The sequence below is a fragment of the Callionymus lyra genome, chromosome 17 (assembly GCF_982586985.1).
Source record: "Callionymus lyra chromosome 17, fCalLyr1.hap1.1, whole genome shotgun sequence".
NCBI classification, from domain to species: domain Eukaryota; kingdom Metazoa; phylum Chordata; class Actinopteri; order Syngnathiformes; family Callionymidae; genus Callionymus; species Callionymus lyra.
In genome coordinates this window covers 18,450,434-18,467,602 of record NC_141834.1, presented here as the reverse complement: position 1 = coordinate 18,467,602, position 17,169 = coordinate 18,450,434, and the positions used below count along the sequence as shown (strand labels likewise).

General features: G+C 36.9%; 2 protein-coding genes across 8 annotated transcripts in view; both read right to left on the bottom strand.

Moving 5' to 3' along the window:
• Positions 1-11,897, bottom strand: part of LOC148062862 (F-actin-uncapping protein LRRC16A-like) — a 56,362-nt gene extending 44,465 nt beyond the window's left edge. For all 7 annotated transcript variants that reach the window (XM_087812296.1, XM_087812300.1, XM_087812298.1 and 4 more), the window contains exons 1-2: positions 11,541-11,897; positions 7,360-7,457 (exon numbers count right to left, since the gene is read on the bottom strand). In XM_087812296.1, the coding sequence (XP_087668422.1) occupies positions 7,360-7,457; positions 11,541-11,580 (138 nt within the window). In that variant the 5' untranslated portion in view covers positions 11,581-11,897. The remainder of the gene's footprint in view (positions 1-7,359; positions 7,458-11,540) is intronic.
• Positions 11,898-13,054: 1,157 nt separating this feature from the next.
• Positions 13,055-16,086, bottom strand: LOC148062861 (tumor necrosis factor receptor superfamily member 11B-like). Its single transcript, XM_087812942.1, has 5 exons — positions 15,986-16,086; positions 14,634-15,027; positions 13,520-13,699; positions 13,380-13,461; positions 13,055-13,325 (listed from the first exon to the last, which is right to left on the bottom strand). The coding sequence occupies exons 1-5, from the start codon at positions 16,004-16,006 to the stop codon at positions 13,091-13,093; spliced, it is 912 nt and encodes a 303-aa protein (XP_087669068.1). The 5' UTR covers positions 16,007-16,086; the 3' UTR covers positions 13,055-13,090.
• Between the last annotated feature and the right edge of the window lie 1,083 nt (positions 16,087-17,169).

The window sequence follows — 17,169 nt, the reverse complement described above, 5'->3', positions numbered from 1 at the left end:
CCTTAATTTAAACCACCAAAAATAAATTAATAATATCTTAAAAGGATTTTAACTGGCGATGGTCTGCTGAAGCTTCATGAAACAGTGTCATGTTTTCTCAGAGGTCAGTAGGGGGCGCCATCAGTTTACAAATGATGTTTCATTAGAACAGTTGTTCGAAACAAAGGTAAGTAGCGGAGAGACGCCATCTAGTGGACGCTGAAGATAACGACACTGCTTCATGAAGCTTCATCAGACCATCACTAATTTAAACCCCCAACAAGTGGGTTGTAAACCTGCATAATAACTCAAAAACGGAGAAACAAATTTCCATCTTCTTTCTCAAAACGAGTGTAAAGCAGCGGAAGAGAAAATCACAAACCCTTGGAAACGACTCTTGCTGCGCTTTCTTCTTCGCTCTTTTTGTGTGTGTTGCGCAAAAGAACACCATAAAAACTACCGTCTCCTTAAGCTATTTCATGACATTTTAACTGATTTAAAAGGTATAAAATATTGATAATAATAATAGATGTTGGTCAATAATATTGCCTGATTAAAAAAGCCTGTGTGACATTTATAAAAAGTTGTATTTTTTTTATAATAACATAAGTGTTTTTAATGAATTTTACATTAATAATACAGTTTAAAACACGGACCCGGGCTGTGATTTCAAAATGTGCCACTGTTGAAATCAGTATGAACCCACTTGAAATTATATTTAATCGCAATAATTATATTAAAATAGCGGATTATAACTTCTTTCCTTTCATCTCTTAAGTCTCCAGCACGGTGTGACCACGTTAATAGAAATAAAAAAAGGCTAATAAAAAAGAAAGGAAATCTTCCACTTTCTCAAAGACTGTGTAAAAGAGTCCTGCAGTGTATCAGGAACCAGCCGTGCATCTCAAGTCTGCCCTGGTGACTCACTTCAGTGGGTTTTGTGCTGACTAACTGTGACACGAACTGTCGGTTGGGTCGAGTGACAGGAATGTTGCCAAATATCCGACTCTCTTGTGATCATCGACACGACTGCGACGCGCTTCGAAACATCATTGTTAGCCAATCAATTCCTCTCGCCCGCTCTGACCCACAAACCTCCTTCAATTAGATCCGATGACAAACGTTGACAGACGTGCAATTTCAGCAACAAATTGCCTTCAGACCGGACCGGCTTAAACCGCCCATGGACACCCTTGAAGAGCCGCCCGTCATCCAAGCTCTTGAACCTTGACCCCGGAAAATATTCAGACCAAATGACGCGATAAATACTAGGGGTGTAAGAAAAGACATATTTTTCATGATACTATATAAATATTCAACAGCACTGTATTTACATTTTTAATATATATTTATGTGAATAAATATAGTTAGTTATTTTAAATCTTCATATATCTTTTTTTAAATGATATATATAATGTATATATATATATGTAAATAAATTCATAGTTAATCCAATAAAGTGTGTATATATATATATATATATATATATATATATATATATTTCTTTTTACAATTAACATGCAAATATTCACAGCGTTTATTCATTTATTGTTATTTTATGTTGAAATGAAAATCCAGGAAGCAGTTCTCCTGCGGCCAAAAGAACAATCAAATTCCATGTTATCGTGATGTTGACTGAGGACGAGGGGATACAGTCGATACAGCTGATGATTGGACATATTTTGGTCTCAAAAAAATGAAAGCAGTTACTACTTCGTCAAGAGTCATGTGGTCTGTAGATTCTACAACACCAGAGTCAAGTACACGACAATACTACAAATATATATGTATATATATATTTTTGAATACATTAAATAAGCGTAATGTATTTTATTTCATGAATTATTAATATTTAATTACACATCAATTTATGGTTATGTTACTTATTTTATTTGAATATATTGTATTTTATTTTTTTTTTAAATTTCATTAGTATTATTCATTTTTTATATTCTGTAATGATACAACAAATTGACAAAACAGATTCAAACTAAGAAAATCTATTTATTCTACTTTCTCAATAGAAAAAAAACAGACATGGATGAAGTCCAACACCGTGACATCGTAAACCCAAAACTATTACCGACGACCCCGAAGCCGTGTGAGTGACAATGACCTCCACCTATGAAATAATGAAGATGAATGGATGTGGGCGGGGCTTGCATGATGATGGCTCGCTGAGGAGCGTCTTCATACCTCCCCAGGGACCTTCCAACCGAAAATAAAAACACGCTTCCTGGCTTTATGGGGTGTTGAAACCAAGAGATGGTGGAAATAAGACGAGAATTACGTTTATGGAGCGGAAAGAAATCCGTCTGGTTCGTACAAAACGAATCGAACAAGCTCACGTTCAAGTCATATCTGGTTTAATCACGACCATATTGAGTCTAAGTAAAGAGATTTATTCTGTCATTACATCACCAGGAAGCACTTAAACCAAAGCAAACATGAAGAGATGAAGAGCTAATGGTTCAAAACATCTGCTTTTCGTCAAGTCCAGGCTTTTATTAGTCACACAATGACGAAGCAAATCAACATGAACGGTTTGATTCCAATACAAATGTTCAGGGAGGGAAAGCAAAAGGGGGCAGTGAGATTAGAACCAGAGGGGTGTATCTAATGGGATTACTCCACGAGGGGTTTTCATTTTGATGACTGGGCGCAACAGACATCGGACAAATCTATTGTTCAGCCATCTTTTAAATGGGTCTTCAGCTATCAAGTACCTGAAGTTAGGAGTACAGGTGAGAAGTAGTACACGTAAAAAAGAAGATCCCAAAAGCAAGACAAGTCTGTAATTTCTGCTCTGACTTTTAAAAACCCCAAAAATGAAGTATTAAGATGAACTAAGTATCAAGGATTATGGATTACAATTATACGCATCACTTCCAATGACAGTGACATCTACGTTGAAGGAAAGGAATTTGATGGGAATTTCATACTCAAAGCTACAGTTTTGCAAATCTAAAGTTACCTCAGCCTGAGACCAAGAGTGCTAAAAGATTTTGGCCCTTGGTATAAATAAAGTTTAGATTCAGCAAAACAAATGGACATAAATCATCGGGTCAAATCATGAAGATACGTATGACGATACATGGGCAAGGATCCGATATATTCGATGTATTGTGAAACCGTAGTAACAAGTATATATTTGTAGTATCGTCGAGTACTTGACTCTGGTGTCGCTAAAATGTACAGACCACATGACTCTTGACAAAGTCGTAACTGCTTTCATTTGTTTTCAAACCAAAATATGTCCAAACATCAGCTGTATCCTCTCGTCCTCAGTCACTACTAGGATCTCGCAGAATTTGATTTGAACTTTAGCTGCAGGGCACGTAGACTGATTCCTGAAGTTTAATTGCAACAAAAAAAATGAATAAACTCTAAATATTTGCACGTTAATTGTAAAAAAAAAACAACATTTATTGGAATATAAATAACCAAATAAATATGATTCAAAATATTTATAATTTGAAATCCAAAAAATGAATATTAAAAAAATTAGGTATATATATATATATGTATATATAAACAATATATATTACAACGTAAATAAAGTGTTGATACAGTATTGCGAAAAATATGTGTATCAATATTTTCTTACACCCTCTATTTATTTACTGCTTTCATTCATTTTGAAAACAAGCTTTAAAAGCTGCTGGAGACAAGTGTATCCTCTCATCCTCAGTCATGGCTTGTGGGATTTTATTGTTCCTTTAGCTTAGCTTCCTAATATTGCTTCCAAATAAAAAAGTTTCAAACAAATGATTGAATAAAATCGATACAAATTGAGTTATTTAAGTGTCTTAATATTTCCACACACTCCTGTAAATCAATGATCAGTTTCTAGTCGACTATTCAAAGTTCTCCGGGCAGAACAATGTAGGATTCAGTAACTGTGTTACGAGCAGAGAAATCTTCACCTCATTGACACACATTCCTGCCCGGTTTGCTCTGAATTTAACCCCAATTACACTAATAATTACCAGCATATCTTCATAGAACCCACAGAGGACATGCAGCAGAATTAACCACTTCATAACCAGGACCCTGGTCCACCTACACCAGGACCCTGGTCCCCCTACACCAGGACCCTCGTCCACCTACACCAGGACAGTTTGTGTCTGAAGATGTTCTGAAATGTTAGAGTCGATGATGTACGACTGAAACACTTGACAGAGTTGATCTTCTTCAGACGACAGTGGAATCTTCTCAGAGCTAAAGCCACTGGTGCTGGCAGGTTCCCACGAGGGGACATTAGAGGTGATAATCTAGGAGAGTCAAACTGGGTCACGTCGCTCACTTCCTGCTAATTACAGGCCTCATGGTTCAGAAGAGGAAGAGACGAGGATTTAAACTCTGGATTTTTCTCAGGTGCGGTTCTCAAACAAGAAGGTCGGCCGTGAATACACACCTTGATATACGACAACAATATAATAAACCGCTTGCGGCGATAAAGAAGTCATCATTAAACTCAACCTGTGTGTTTTTATTTATTTACTACACATGTTTTAATTTGTTGACGGCTGGAGAATAACTTCACTCCCACATGAAAAAAAAAAAAATCTTATCTAATTTTCCACCACTATTTTAAAAAGTGCAGAAAAAAAACAACTATTAAGACGTTCATAGGAAACTCCTGGAACCTGATGTAGTACACATGCCAGTCCTATAGGAGGTGTTGTAGTGCTTTTGCAACAAATGAAGAAGAAGTCTTGTTGAATTAAAGCAGCGACAGTCGGTAGACAAACGTGACGCTAACAAGTCGTTTGACTTGGTTTAGGAAAAAAAATGCATCCGATAATAAACTCATTTAACCGTTACTACATTGCGTCACATGTTTTCAGCGACAAACATTTGCTGCTCATTATAATGGCTCACATATGGTAACATTTAATGTCTCAATTTAAAGTTTATTTTATTTATATTGGAGTTGAAAAAAAAAAAAAGGTTAATGTTTTCCTTATGCAAGTGTTGTTGAAGTAAAAATATAAAAATATGTTGGTGGTGAGGAAACAAAATAAAACATTATAAATATAAACTAAAATATTGTATTTTAATACATGACATCTACATAAACATTCTATTGAAATTCTCTAAATAAATATGTAAATTTATAAAAGGAAAACGCACGTTAAAATGACATAAATGCATTTTAATGAAAAATCCATTTTTGGTTTTGATAGAATTAAGAAAGATTTATATATTCATTCATTCATTCATTTTCTATGGCTTTATCCCTTAACGGGGTCGCAGGGAGACTGTAGTCTATCCCAGTATGATAGGGCGAGAGGCAGGGGACACCCTGGACAGGACGCCAGTCTGTCACAGGACACGCAAAGACAGACAACCATTCACACACAAACTCATACCTATGAACAATTTCACCAAGTTCTCAATCAACCTCTGTATGTTTTTGGACTGTGGGAGGAAACCTGAGTGTCCGGAGTAAAAATGATCAAAATCTTTTTAAAATGAGAAAATAAAAGGTTTAAAAAAAGAAGGTAAATAATGTTAGAAATTCATTCATGTGAATCAAACAACACGATGGCTTGATATCGCAGAATAATCTTCCAGCGCGACACACTGGCCTCACAATGGAAAGAAGTGGGAAGTGAGGAATTCCAGTGGAGTTGTTCTGGAATTTAACACGGCGCCGGAGAGTGACTCGGCGAGGTGGAGTTATCAACGTTCTGCCCGAGCACTCTGAACAAACAGACGACTGTGAGCAGAAGACGAGAGCGAGAGAAACAGTGATTACGGAAGAAGAAGAAGAAACATGTGACGCTCCCGAGTGTCGACTAAATGAGATCATCGCGTCCAGACTGGACTCCCCTCAGCTCGGTACCTTTTAATAAAGAATGACGGACAGGTGGAGAACATCCTGTCATGTTTTTGAAGGAAGAAAAGATAGTGAGTTCCAGCTCGAGTCTGACACCAGAAGAGCTTTTATTGTTTGCTCTGCAGGAGTGGCTGTGGCACACCATGCTGCCTCACATGATCACATGCAGGGAAACTGACGAGGACTCACACCATCAGGATCGATCACTTTGCAGGATGTTTTAAGAGAGTGCTTCCTTCCTGCTTCAGCATATTTAACGTTTAACTACCAGAGAGCGTCGCTGATGAACGACGGTTTTATGTCGTTGCTTTTCCGATGAGTTGCAAAATCTTCCAATGAAATGTGGTTTATGGTCACTTGTGTCTGGTCTGGACTATTGCAACAGTTTATTTTGGTGTCTAAACAAGAAGGATGTGTCTCGCCTGCAGTAGATACAAAATTCTGAGCCGCTCTAGTAGAAGAACTCACATTTCTCTGATCCTTAAAACTCTTCACTGGCTGCCAGTTTCTTTCAGGATCAACTTTAAAATTCTGGTTCTTACTTTCAGATCTATTCATGGTCAGACTTTCCATCATTTTAGTATCAAAAGTTTTCAATGTTTTTCCAAACAATTTTATTATAGTGAGAACCATAGTCAGTCTAAATGTATTAATTCCATATATTTATCCCAGGGTTTAGAAATTTGCATAGTGTTTAAACAATTTGCAGAATGACCAAACAAAAAAATCAATATTTTTAAATCCAATTCATTAAAAGGCATTTAATATATTAAGTAGAAACAATTTCTTCTCCCATTTTAATATTTATTTATAATTTTATCTAATTCATTTCCCCATTTATTTATTTTTGTATATGAATTAGATTAATCATTTTGATTTTTAATTCTACCATTTCATTTTGTGTTTTTTTTATAGTGTATTTTGCAAAAACTGTGTGAAACTTTATCACTGATCATGTAAATATTAAAAAGATCAATGTATTAAAATAATCAGTTCTCGTTCAACTAAAAGTCTCTGATATTAAATGATTTTTATTGTATTTCATTCGCTTTTTTTTAGTCACTTCAATACATCGCACAACACGATCTGGAGCTTATAATCCATGTGTTTGTGTCTTCTTGTTTATACTATTGCAATAGTTTATTTTGGTGTCTAAACAAGAAGGATCTGTCTCGCCTGCAATTGATACAAAACTCTGTAGCAAGAATTCCGCTCTAGTAGAAGAACTTACATATCCCTGATCCTTCAAACTCTTCACTGGCTGCCAGTTTCTTTCAGGATCAACATTAAAATTCTGGTTCTTACTTTCAGATCTATTCATGGTCAGACCTTCCATCAGTGATCTGATCCAGACTTACACCCCAACTAAAAGTTCTTTCATTCTTAAGAGGATGGATGACGTATAGAGAGAATGAGAAAAGAGAAAAGACTGGTGTCCTGGATTAACACATGTAGTCTTGAAGAGAGAAGACAGGCGGAGGATGAACTTGTCTATAATGCACAAGATGTTTGAAACCAGGGGGGAGTCGACTCACCAGGACTCTGTTCTCCGTCTTGTCGGCTTTGATCTCCAGCTTGACTCTCCTCCTCAGCGACAGCTTCACCTTCCTCCCCACCGCCTCCCGAACACTCTCTGCACACACACACATAGAACGTGAGGAAATGAAGATCGCATCTCGTTCCACATCTTCGTCCAGATGGAAATGAGGAAGTGATGGTGGAATGTGAAATACGAGGAGGTTGATTGCAACATCTCATCATCGGCGAAGACGGAGAGAATCGATTCTTCTGCGAAACACCTTCTGCTCTGAATGCTCGATTTGAGAGAAACTCCTTCGTTTCATCTCAAGACTCACGAATATTTCAAAGCCTGGATCAGACAGAAGTCACTCGGGAGGTTATTTCCAGATTTTGTTTGTGGGTTGAATAAATATTAGGGGATACATTTAGAATACACCGACATGCGTGCATAAATAAAAGTTCATTTTCTGATTTCTATCTTTGTTTAAATGTGTATTTTTCTTCAGTTGCATTTTTGAATCAGACGATTACATTTATGAGCTCAACAAATACATAAGAACATTTATAATTCACCTGTTTTAGGGGCGCAAGGCTTCCAAATTCAGTGCTGAACAATCATTATGATGTAAGAAAACATCAATACAATACATCTTTCTATCAAAATATTTAAAAATGCCTTTCAAATCCTACTTTTCTTTCATTATAGTTGTTTTATGGTTTGTTTTTCAAAAAAGTATGTATAAAATATGATTTTTATTTACAATTATAATGCAAATATTTCATTCGTTTGTTAATTTTCGTGACAATTAAATTTCTGGCAGCTAGATGGCAGCACTCGTTACGTCCACCGCACCAAAAGGAAAAAATAAATCCTGGCGATGACTGAGTACGAGAGGATACAATTAAAAGGAAAGCGGTTACAAATTTATAAAGAGTCATGCGCTCTGTAAAAACGTTAGAGGCAAGTACTCAATACTACAAATATATCCTTGTTGCTACAGTATCAAAATACATCGTATCGTTGACCATTATATCGTGATACGTATCGAATCGCTAAACTCTTGCCACAATTATGACGCCTTCAAAATCATTATTTCTTTGAATTGACCATAACTACAGAGAAATTACAAATGACGCTTTGTTTTTCCGGAGATGTAATCTTGTTTTACCGTAACCACGCCCACTCTGCTGTGATTTGTCAAGATTCAAAGTTTGTCACCACGTGACAAAAAATCCTGGAAGTCTCCACTTCCAAGGGACTCGTTGTATAAACAAAGCGGGGTGGAGGAGGAGTGAAGCCATTATTACTTCATAATGGAATCTGCTCTTGTAACCTCTCCTTCGCCCAGATTTCAAATGGAGGAGAAATTTATAAAGTAATAGGTTTGAAACATGGTCATGATGAGGGACTTAATGCATCTTGGAGTTTGAAACAGGTTTTCACATTATTTTCTCTAAATTTTGATTATTTTACTTTAAGTTTATCACAAATACAGTCTTGATAGTCCACTTGAGTACGATACACTGCTAACAGGTTCGGGTTTGTAGCAACAAGTGCACCCGAAGAAGAACTTTAAATGCAACAGAAGCTCATAGAGATCGACAACCATATGCCGGGTGTGTGTTCCACTGGTCCGATCGATTGTTCACACCCACGAGAGCTTCCACGGTTGGCAAAGTGGCTTATGGAGCAGAACTGGGTCAGCTGCCTCTCCACCCACCACACACACACACACACACTTGTGTCAGAGCACATCTGTGCTGCTGGCATCTATACATCATCATCATCCCATAGAATCCCTCAAACCACCGGATCAAAGGACACGACAGTAAGTGGTCCAAGTGGAAACGGCTCAGAAGGTTCAACAGTTATTTACTCAAAGAAACTGCAACAAGTCTTCAGGATGATTCAATCCAAGACTTTTGGTCCAGGAAAACAAATGTTCATTTAGTCAGGCTTAAAAACGAATCCTAACTTAGTATGACCTCTTCAATCATTTACCATCTTTGACTCTAAACCCACGTTTACTCTCGAACGGCTGAAAGAGTAAGAACCTGATTATTTATTGAACATGAACTTGGTTTTCATCAGCTTTGGAAATATAAAAAAAACCAAACAACAATTTGTTTGGTTTTTTCGAACTGAATTTACTACACAACTTTGCCACATGACTTTAAGGCATTGGCACCGGAGATGGCAGTTGCATTCATTTCCATCACGGCTCAAAGAGGAGTATCATGAGTACTCCGGGGACCCTTAAAGTTTTTACAACAGTGTGAGAATGATACTGTTCTAACGGTTGGGGGAGCCAAAAACATTTCAAATCTTACGTAGTACTGCTTGAATGTAAACATGTTCATAATGCAATTTCTCTTCCACAACATTTTAGATATATTGCTTATATTTTTTCGCATGTAATTTTACTTTTACATCCAATAGCCATTCAAATATTCTTAGTAAAACAACAAAAAAAATGGTTAGAAGCTAGTTTTCTCTCATTGACGTCAATTCTAAGCCTCATAAAGTTATCTAAACATGTAAAAATGGACTTTAAACCTCCAAAGATTAGCCAAGTGTGACGAGTAGTTGGGGAATTCTGTTCATATCTGCAGTTGTAAGCAGACAAGACACTCGTCTTGCATCAATGGAAGTAATACAATAATCAACGACCCATGACACACGATCACGGCGAAGCTGAATTCTTCAAGTTCCTCATGAGCGACTGACAATGAGTCAGAAGTCTTTTTTTACTCAGGATTCAAGTCGGTTAATTTGTTTATCTTTATTAATGGTCATGATAACACGGTTGACATCATAAAGAAGTTTAATGGAGGACTAGAGCAAACAAACTCATCATGTAACAGGTGTTTGTTGGTTAGATTTACATTATTGTCTCGTATATATCAAGTTTTCTATCGTGGGATTCTCTTGACGATAGTTCAATATCTCGTAATAATCACGTTACGTAAAGGTTACACTTGTTAGCATTAGATTTGTCGCCACTTAGTTGATAAAACTTTTCCCGGGACTAATGGTGTGATCTTTAACAACTCATTTTTTACTGGAGTCACAACTTAAATATTTTACATCCCCCGGTAGACGGCACTTATAACTACGGGTGAGTATTGGCAAGCGTTACGACACGTTTCACGATACAGGGGCAACAATACGATATACTGCAATACTGTTGTAACAAGGATACATTTGTAGTATTTGTCCAAGTACTTGACTCTGGAGTTGCTACATTTATTCGTTTTAAAAACCTAAATATGTCCAAACATCAGCTTTAAATGCTGCTGGAGTATAGTACCGTGTATCCTCTCATCCTCAGTCATCGCTAGGATCTTGCTGGATTCTATTGTTCCTGTAGTCACAGACTGCTGCTGTCTAGCAGCCGGAAGTTAAATTGCAACATAAAAAATAACAAACTGGGAATATTTGCCTCTTAATTGTAAATAAAAAAAACATTATTTAATTTTACTGACACTTTATTGTAAATAAAGCCTGAAATAACTATGATTTTTTAGTTTAAACAATTTTAAAAGAAAAAAAAACAAAACAATCCTGTTGAATATCGATAGGTATCACAACATATATGCATTTACATTTTATTTACTACTTGGGGCCTTTAGAGTTCCATTTTGGGACGCAAGTGACCCAATGAGCTACTACTAATTCAATTTTGTAATTGAGTAATGTTGATCAATTAAAGGGGAAAATCCCAGACTCTTCCAGTCATTTATGTTGAATTAAAAGTATTTTTAACACAGAAAAAAAAAAACATTTACCAGGTTAAATTGCACTTACATGGTTGTCTGGTGGTAGATACACAAAAGTAGAAAAAGTGATTCGAATTGTCAATTTTATCTCATTTTTTGGTAAATACTAGTTGGTTTTATTATGTTTGTCTTTGTCCTACATTGCACCGAGGTGTCATTAACTTAAACAACAAACAGCCAGAGAACTTAAAAACCTGTTAAATCCTGGAATCTTGTTTTAAACATGTCATTTTAAAATATATATTTAGAAAGAAATGTGCTCCAGAACCCATTTTCATATAAAACATTTTTAAATATGACCTTAATTTAAGTTGCATTGACTTTGAGAAATCAGTTGATAGAAAACAATGTTAGTTAAAGTAAGAATAAACACAGAATATAAAGGGTTTTGGACACATGGTTTACTGTTACTCACCCAGGAGCTCTTTAGGGACCTCTGACACTTCCTCGGTCATCTCGTTGAAAATTCAATCCGAATAAATGAGAAAAAAGTCCAGCAAACACGAAGACAATCCCCGTAAATCCAACCGCAGGCAGCAGACAGAAGTGTCAGGTGGAGCCGCCGACGCCGGTGCTCGACCCCCGGGTTTACACGCGGCTCTGCTCACGCTTGGCTCCGGGCGAAGTGTCCGCGCCTCTCCGCGGTCATGTCTGCGGGCACAAGAGCTGCTATCTCCGGGTAGAAATCTCGCGGTGACGCTAGTCGCCTTTCGACATGTCGGAACCGGGGAGAGAGCGTCTGTGCTTCGGCGGCGTGGAGAGAACACCGCTCCGGAACATCCTCGAAACCGTCTGGAGTAAAAAGGAGCAGCCAATCGTGGAGCTCCGGAGCTCCTCCCCGCGCCGTGATGCGACAAGCCCCCGGGGTGAGGAGCTGCTGGAGCGGGGAGAGAAGGAGGGGGCGCCCGGTGGTGGACAGCGACCAGGTGGAGCGACACTGCCCTCTATCGGTTTGGAATCCGCATCGCAACGTGGGGTTCGCATGGTGGCGGGAAAAAAAACTACGTGATAAATTAATACCATTTTAAAATCTTAATATTTTTGACTTTTTTATTCATTCGTATAATTAATATAATAATATATTTTTGATTTTAAATATATTAAACAGACAAAGTTGACGAAAGCCTTCTGTCCTTCTGTGGTAAAATTAATTGTTTTTAATTTATTTTTTATTACGTCATTTATAATTGTCCTTATTGGGTTTTATTATTTCTATTTTATTCGTGCTGTATTTATAATTATTATAATGTATTATTAAATTAAAAATAGTTTTTGTATATACATTTTAAAAGTTCGATATTTTTAAGCATATAAATCTGTAAGACAATTAAAATCTTCATTATTTTTAATAATTTAAATCTGTGAAACAATTAAAATGTTTATCATATTTAGGGGATATACATCTGTAAAACAATCCAAATATTTAATATTTTAAAGGATATTCGTCTGTAAAAAAGTTCAAATATTTAATATTTTTACATTTTTAAATCTGTAAAACAATTAAAATATTTAATGTTTTTAACTATATAAATCTGTAAAACAATTAAAATATTTAATTTTTCTAACATGTGTATCTTAATTGAAGTTTTTATGGTAATAATTGTTTTGTGTGCTGCTGTGACAACCCAAATCGCGCAAATATGGGAAGAATAAAATCAAAACTTACTTCTTATATCCCATTTTTGCCACTTATATCAATGTTTTTTATCTCTTTTTTTCCAATTAATCCAATTTGTTTTGAGACCTATAACTTATTTCATTTTTTAATTATATAAATAATAATAAATAAGTATAACTGACAAATACAAGTGTATTTAACTCGAGGGTTTGATTACAACTTTTTAAAAGTTTGCTACAAGATGGTTGACTTCAACAAGACTAGATCATTAATTGAAATAAAAATGTAAAACCAAGAGAGGTTTTCGGGTAATACCTAATTTATTTAACATGTGTAACAGACAGATGTCAGTCACGCATTCTTCTGGTCAAGTTGCAGTGTTGGCTTCTGTTTTCAATCGATTCCAGTGTTTTTGTTAATGTGTTTGCAGGACTCTCGCGCTTCACTGTCCTCAACATCTGCTGCAGTTTCCACAGCTCGTCGTCGGGGGCGCTAGCGATCCACTTCACGATGACTTCCACGGTAGAAGCTCGGCCTCTTCTGAGACCTGATCCACGTTTGGTCTTCATCGTGAGAAGATTCCTGCGACAGATCCTGGTCAACACCTGAGGGGTGACTTTTGGAAGCTGGACTCACCTGGAGATTAATCTCCTCATGGCTCTCACGCGGATCCTGTTCTGGCCGAAGAACTGCGTGAGGAACTTCCTGAGCGCCTCACCTGTGGAAGACACCCAGGTGAGTCGACACCAACAAGGACGGATCCTCTGACCTCTGACCTCCTTGTTCGAGATCCTGGCAGGAGCCGCACAAGGTGTCGAAGTTGGACGAGCCACTGAGCAGAAGAGTCTCGTTGCTGGAGCAGGTTTTGTGTTTGGAACAGGAGTCTGTGGCGGAGGAGGAGCTGGAGAAGAAACCCTCGGAACATCTCTCACATTTGGTGTTTCTCTCTGAAGTTCCTGCAGCAGACATGGTGAAGGACTGTGACTTTTTTGTGACTTGTTTGGCAGGTGTGTTTCCCTCGCTTTTTATATAAAAACTGTTTTATATTTTAGATATTTTCAACAAATGATGTTGCTTATTCGAATTGATAATAAAATAATACAATTTTGTCCACCAAAAAAAGCCCTAAACGTATTTATTTATTCATTAAAATTGATTATTTTGGCTGATTTAAAGGTTGATGCACCAAAAAAAAGTAGTTTCCATCAGTAGGGCTGTTCATTTACTCATTTGTTTGAATATATACAAAATAAAAAACAATAAATCAGGTTGTTTAATGAACACATCATAAAACTAGTATTTAATAAATCAGACAATAAATGATAATTTCTTTATCAAAAATTGTGTATAAAAAAGTATCAACTAGAGCTGAGTAAAGGCTGGGATTTCTTAAGCATCCTTTCTTGTGTAATCTATGATTTTCTATTTAGCTTTCAGAATAAAAAACCCTGACAAATGAAACAAGGGAAAAACAAGAATTTAGTCACTGTTCAGTTTTGAAATGACCTGAACCACGTTTAACTTTAACTTATCTTTTATTCTTTATATTGTCTTTATACGTGAACACAACAGTGACATTTTGTTGCTGTGTCATTACAGAATATACAAATACAATAATTTGTATAAAATAAACACAATAAATTTAAATAAAACATCAATACATGGGTTTTCTGTTTCTGATATTAGTGCCATCAGAATATTGAATGAATTTAACATTTCAACTATTTAAACTTAAAATATATATATTGTTTGGCACTGAAACATTTTAATTTTAATTAAATAATTAAAATATAAATACCTTTTAATTGATTTACCAGTAAAATCAACATCATTACAAACAGAAAAGGCTCTTCAATGGAATGTATATTTGATCATGTCATGAATAAATACCTCTCCTCAGGACCCCCTGTCCAGGTCTGCACCTGGAGTGCTCGAAGCAGAAGTCCGTCATCATGTAGAATCCAGGTTTGCAGCGACACACTCGGTTCTTCAGCGGGGAGCACTCCTCCTCCACCTCCTGGTTCTGGGAGCAGTAGTTGTTGCAGAAGAGGCAACCGGACAGGAAGTTGCTGATCTCCGTGTAGTGGTTCTGGGCGCAGGGGCCGCAGAGGGTGGGCGTGTAGGCGGTGCAGGGGCTGAGGACGTGCTCCCCGGGGGGGCACAGGCCGCACCTGAGGACCCGTCCCGAGACGGGGTCTTTGTAGTCGTAGGTTTGGGTGGAGTCTTCCAGGGAAACCGGGTGGAGGACTCCAGAGACCAACAGGACCACGGATGGTAGGAGCAGCTGATGAGGAAAGAACATGTGTGAAGAATGTTAGTAAGTACAAGAACTTTACCACTAATACTACAAGTCCCATGATGCACTGCGACATTTGCAAGAGCCAGAGGTGTAAATTATTTTTGGCGTGTAGCGATGAATAATTCAACAGTGATATCATCTTTAGGAATATTCATGAACCTCTGAAAAAAAGCAGGAAGTTAGAACTTTTTTTCCACAAATCGTAATATTTTGGCTGATGAAAGACGCATGTGGTTAATTAAAGAAAAATAGTTTGAGGAAAATAGATGTTTAATATTTATATAAGAATCTGTAAAATACCTTTATACCTTTGACATTTTTATGTATATAATTCTGTTAAACAACTAAAATATTGAATACTTTAAAGTATATAAATCTGTAAAACAATCAAAATGTTCGATATTTTAAGGGTATTATTCTGTACAACAATTAAAATATTTAATATTTTAAATTATATAAATCGCTAAAACAATTCAGATGTTTATTATTTTAAAGGATATTAATCTGTAACACAATAACATTTAATAACATTTTTAATTCTTTAAATATGTAAAACAATTAAAATATTTAATATTTTAAATACTGTAAATCTGTAAAACAATTAAAATATGTAATATTTCTAAGTATATCAATCTGTAAGACAATTAAAATATGTAATTTTTCTAAGTATATAAATCTGTCAAACATTTAAAAAGTTTAATATTTTTAAGCATGGAAAATTGTAAAACAAAAATATCTAGTCTTAAAATAAAACAATATTCATCAGAATATTTAAAGGTATTTATAAGTATTTAGTATTTAGATGTATTTTGTTGGAAGTATAAATGTGTATAAAAAAAATGCAAAGACAATATGCCTCCTACAGAGAAGGTAAAAATAATGAATAGTAAAAAGTTTAAAACTAAAATGGTAAATAATGAAAATTGATTAATATCTGACTCACCATGTTGTTGAGCTTCTTCATGTTGGTCTGGTTTTCAAAGCCTCGCTCTTGATATTTATACCTCTGTTCTCTTCAGTCGAGCCAAACCACCGTCAGAGAAGTGCGCAATAAGTTTAATTTTTTTCTCTGAAACGGTTCCTGTTTTCTGTGTACAAGCCTGTCAGAACTAGAGTAACTTTTGAAGTGTATGCGTTCTGCTGATCTAATCGTGCTTAGTCATTTCTGCTTAGATAGCGGTGAGTTGTTCCCATGATTTGCTCATGTGATCTTATACAAATGACCTGTGATTGCATGGATAGAAAGGAAAGTGGTTCAATACTCTGACAGAGAGAAATTCAAATAATGCTGAGTTACAATGAAAACGTGATCAATGCCCCTGGTAGGGTCACCCAAGGCACGCTGGTCACCAGGACCCCAACCTGCCCTTTCAACCACCTGCGAGAGGGGCCAAAAGGGTATACGATCCGATACAAGTCGGGACTAGGGTGAGGCTAGCCAATTTCTAGCTAGCTCCTGGGACATCAAAAACTCTCTGGTGGGGAAGGAGCCTGAGCTGGTGTGTGAGGACTCCCCTGGACGGGTGTCTGAACCTGTACTCTTAAGAGAGGTTGGACACTTTTCCACTTGCTACTAGGAAAAGACGCAAAGCAAGTGTTGAAATACAGTATCCACCCTTTTTGGGTATCTTTGAAAGGGGTGCTGGAAAGCACCCTTCTGGGGATTCCCTTGTCCTGCTGGGGGACTTCAACGCCCATGTAGGCAACGACGATGAGACCTGGGTGGTGGTTGGAGAGAACAGTCCAACTGATTTGAACCTGAATGGTGCTTTGTTATTGGACTTGTTTGCTCACCAGTGTCTATAATAAACACCATGCTCAAGCATAAGGGTGTGCACTTGGCACCTGGCCACCCTAGGCCGTTGTTCGAGGGTCGACTTTGTAGTTGTTGTAGGACATGTCTTGGACTCTCGGTTTCCGATAGAGGTGGAGCTGATCAGAACCTAGTGGTTGGTAGGCTCTGACAAGGAGGACGCTGGTCACACCTGGCAGACCCAAACGGATAGTGAGGGTCCTCTGGGGACATCAACCCCCCGCGCCAAGAAACCTTCAACCATATCCAGTGAAACATCGAGTCAGATGCCTCATTTGTAGACACGTTGGTTATCCCATGCAAGTATCCCATAA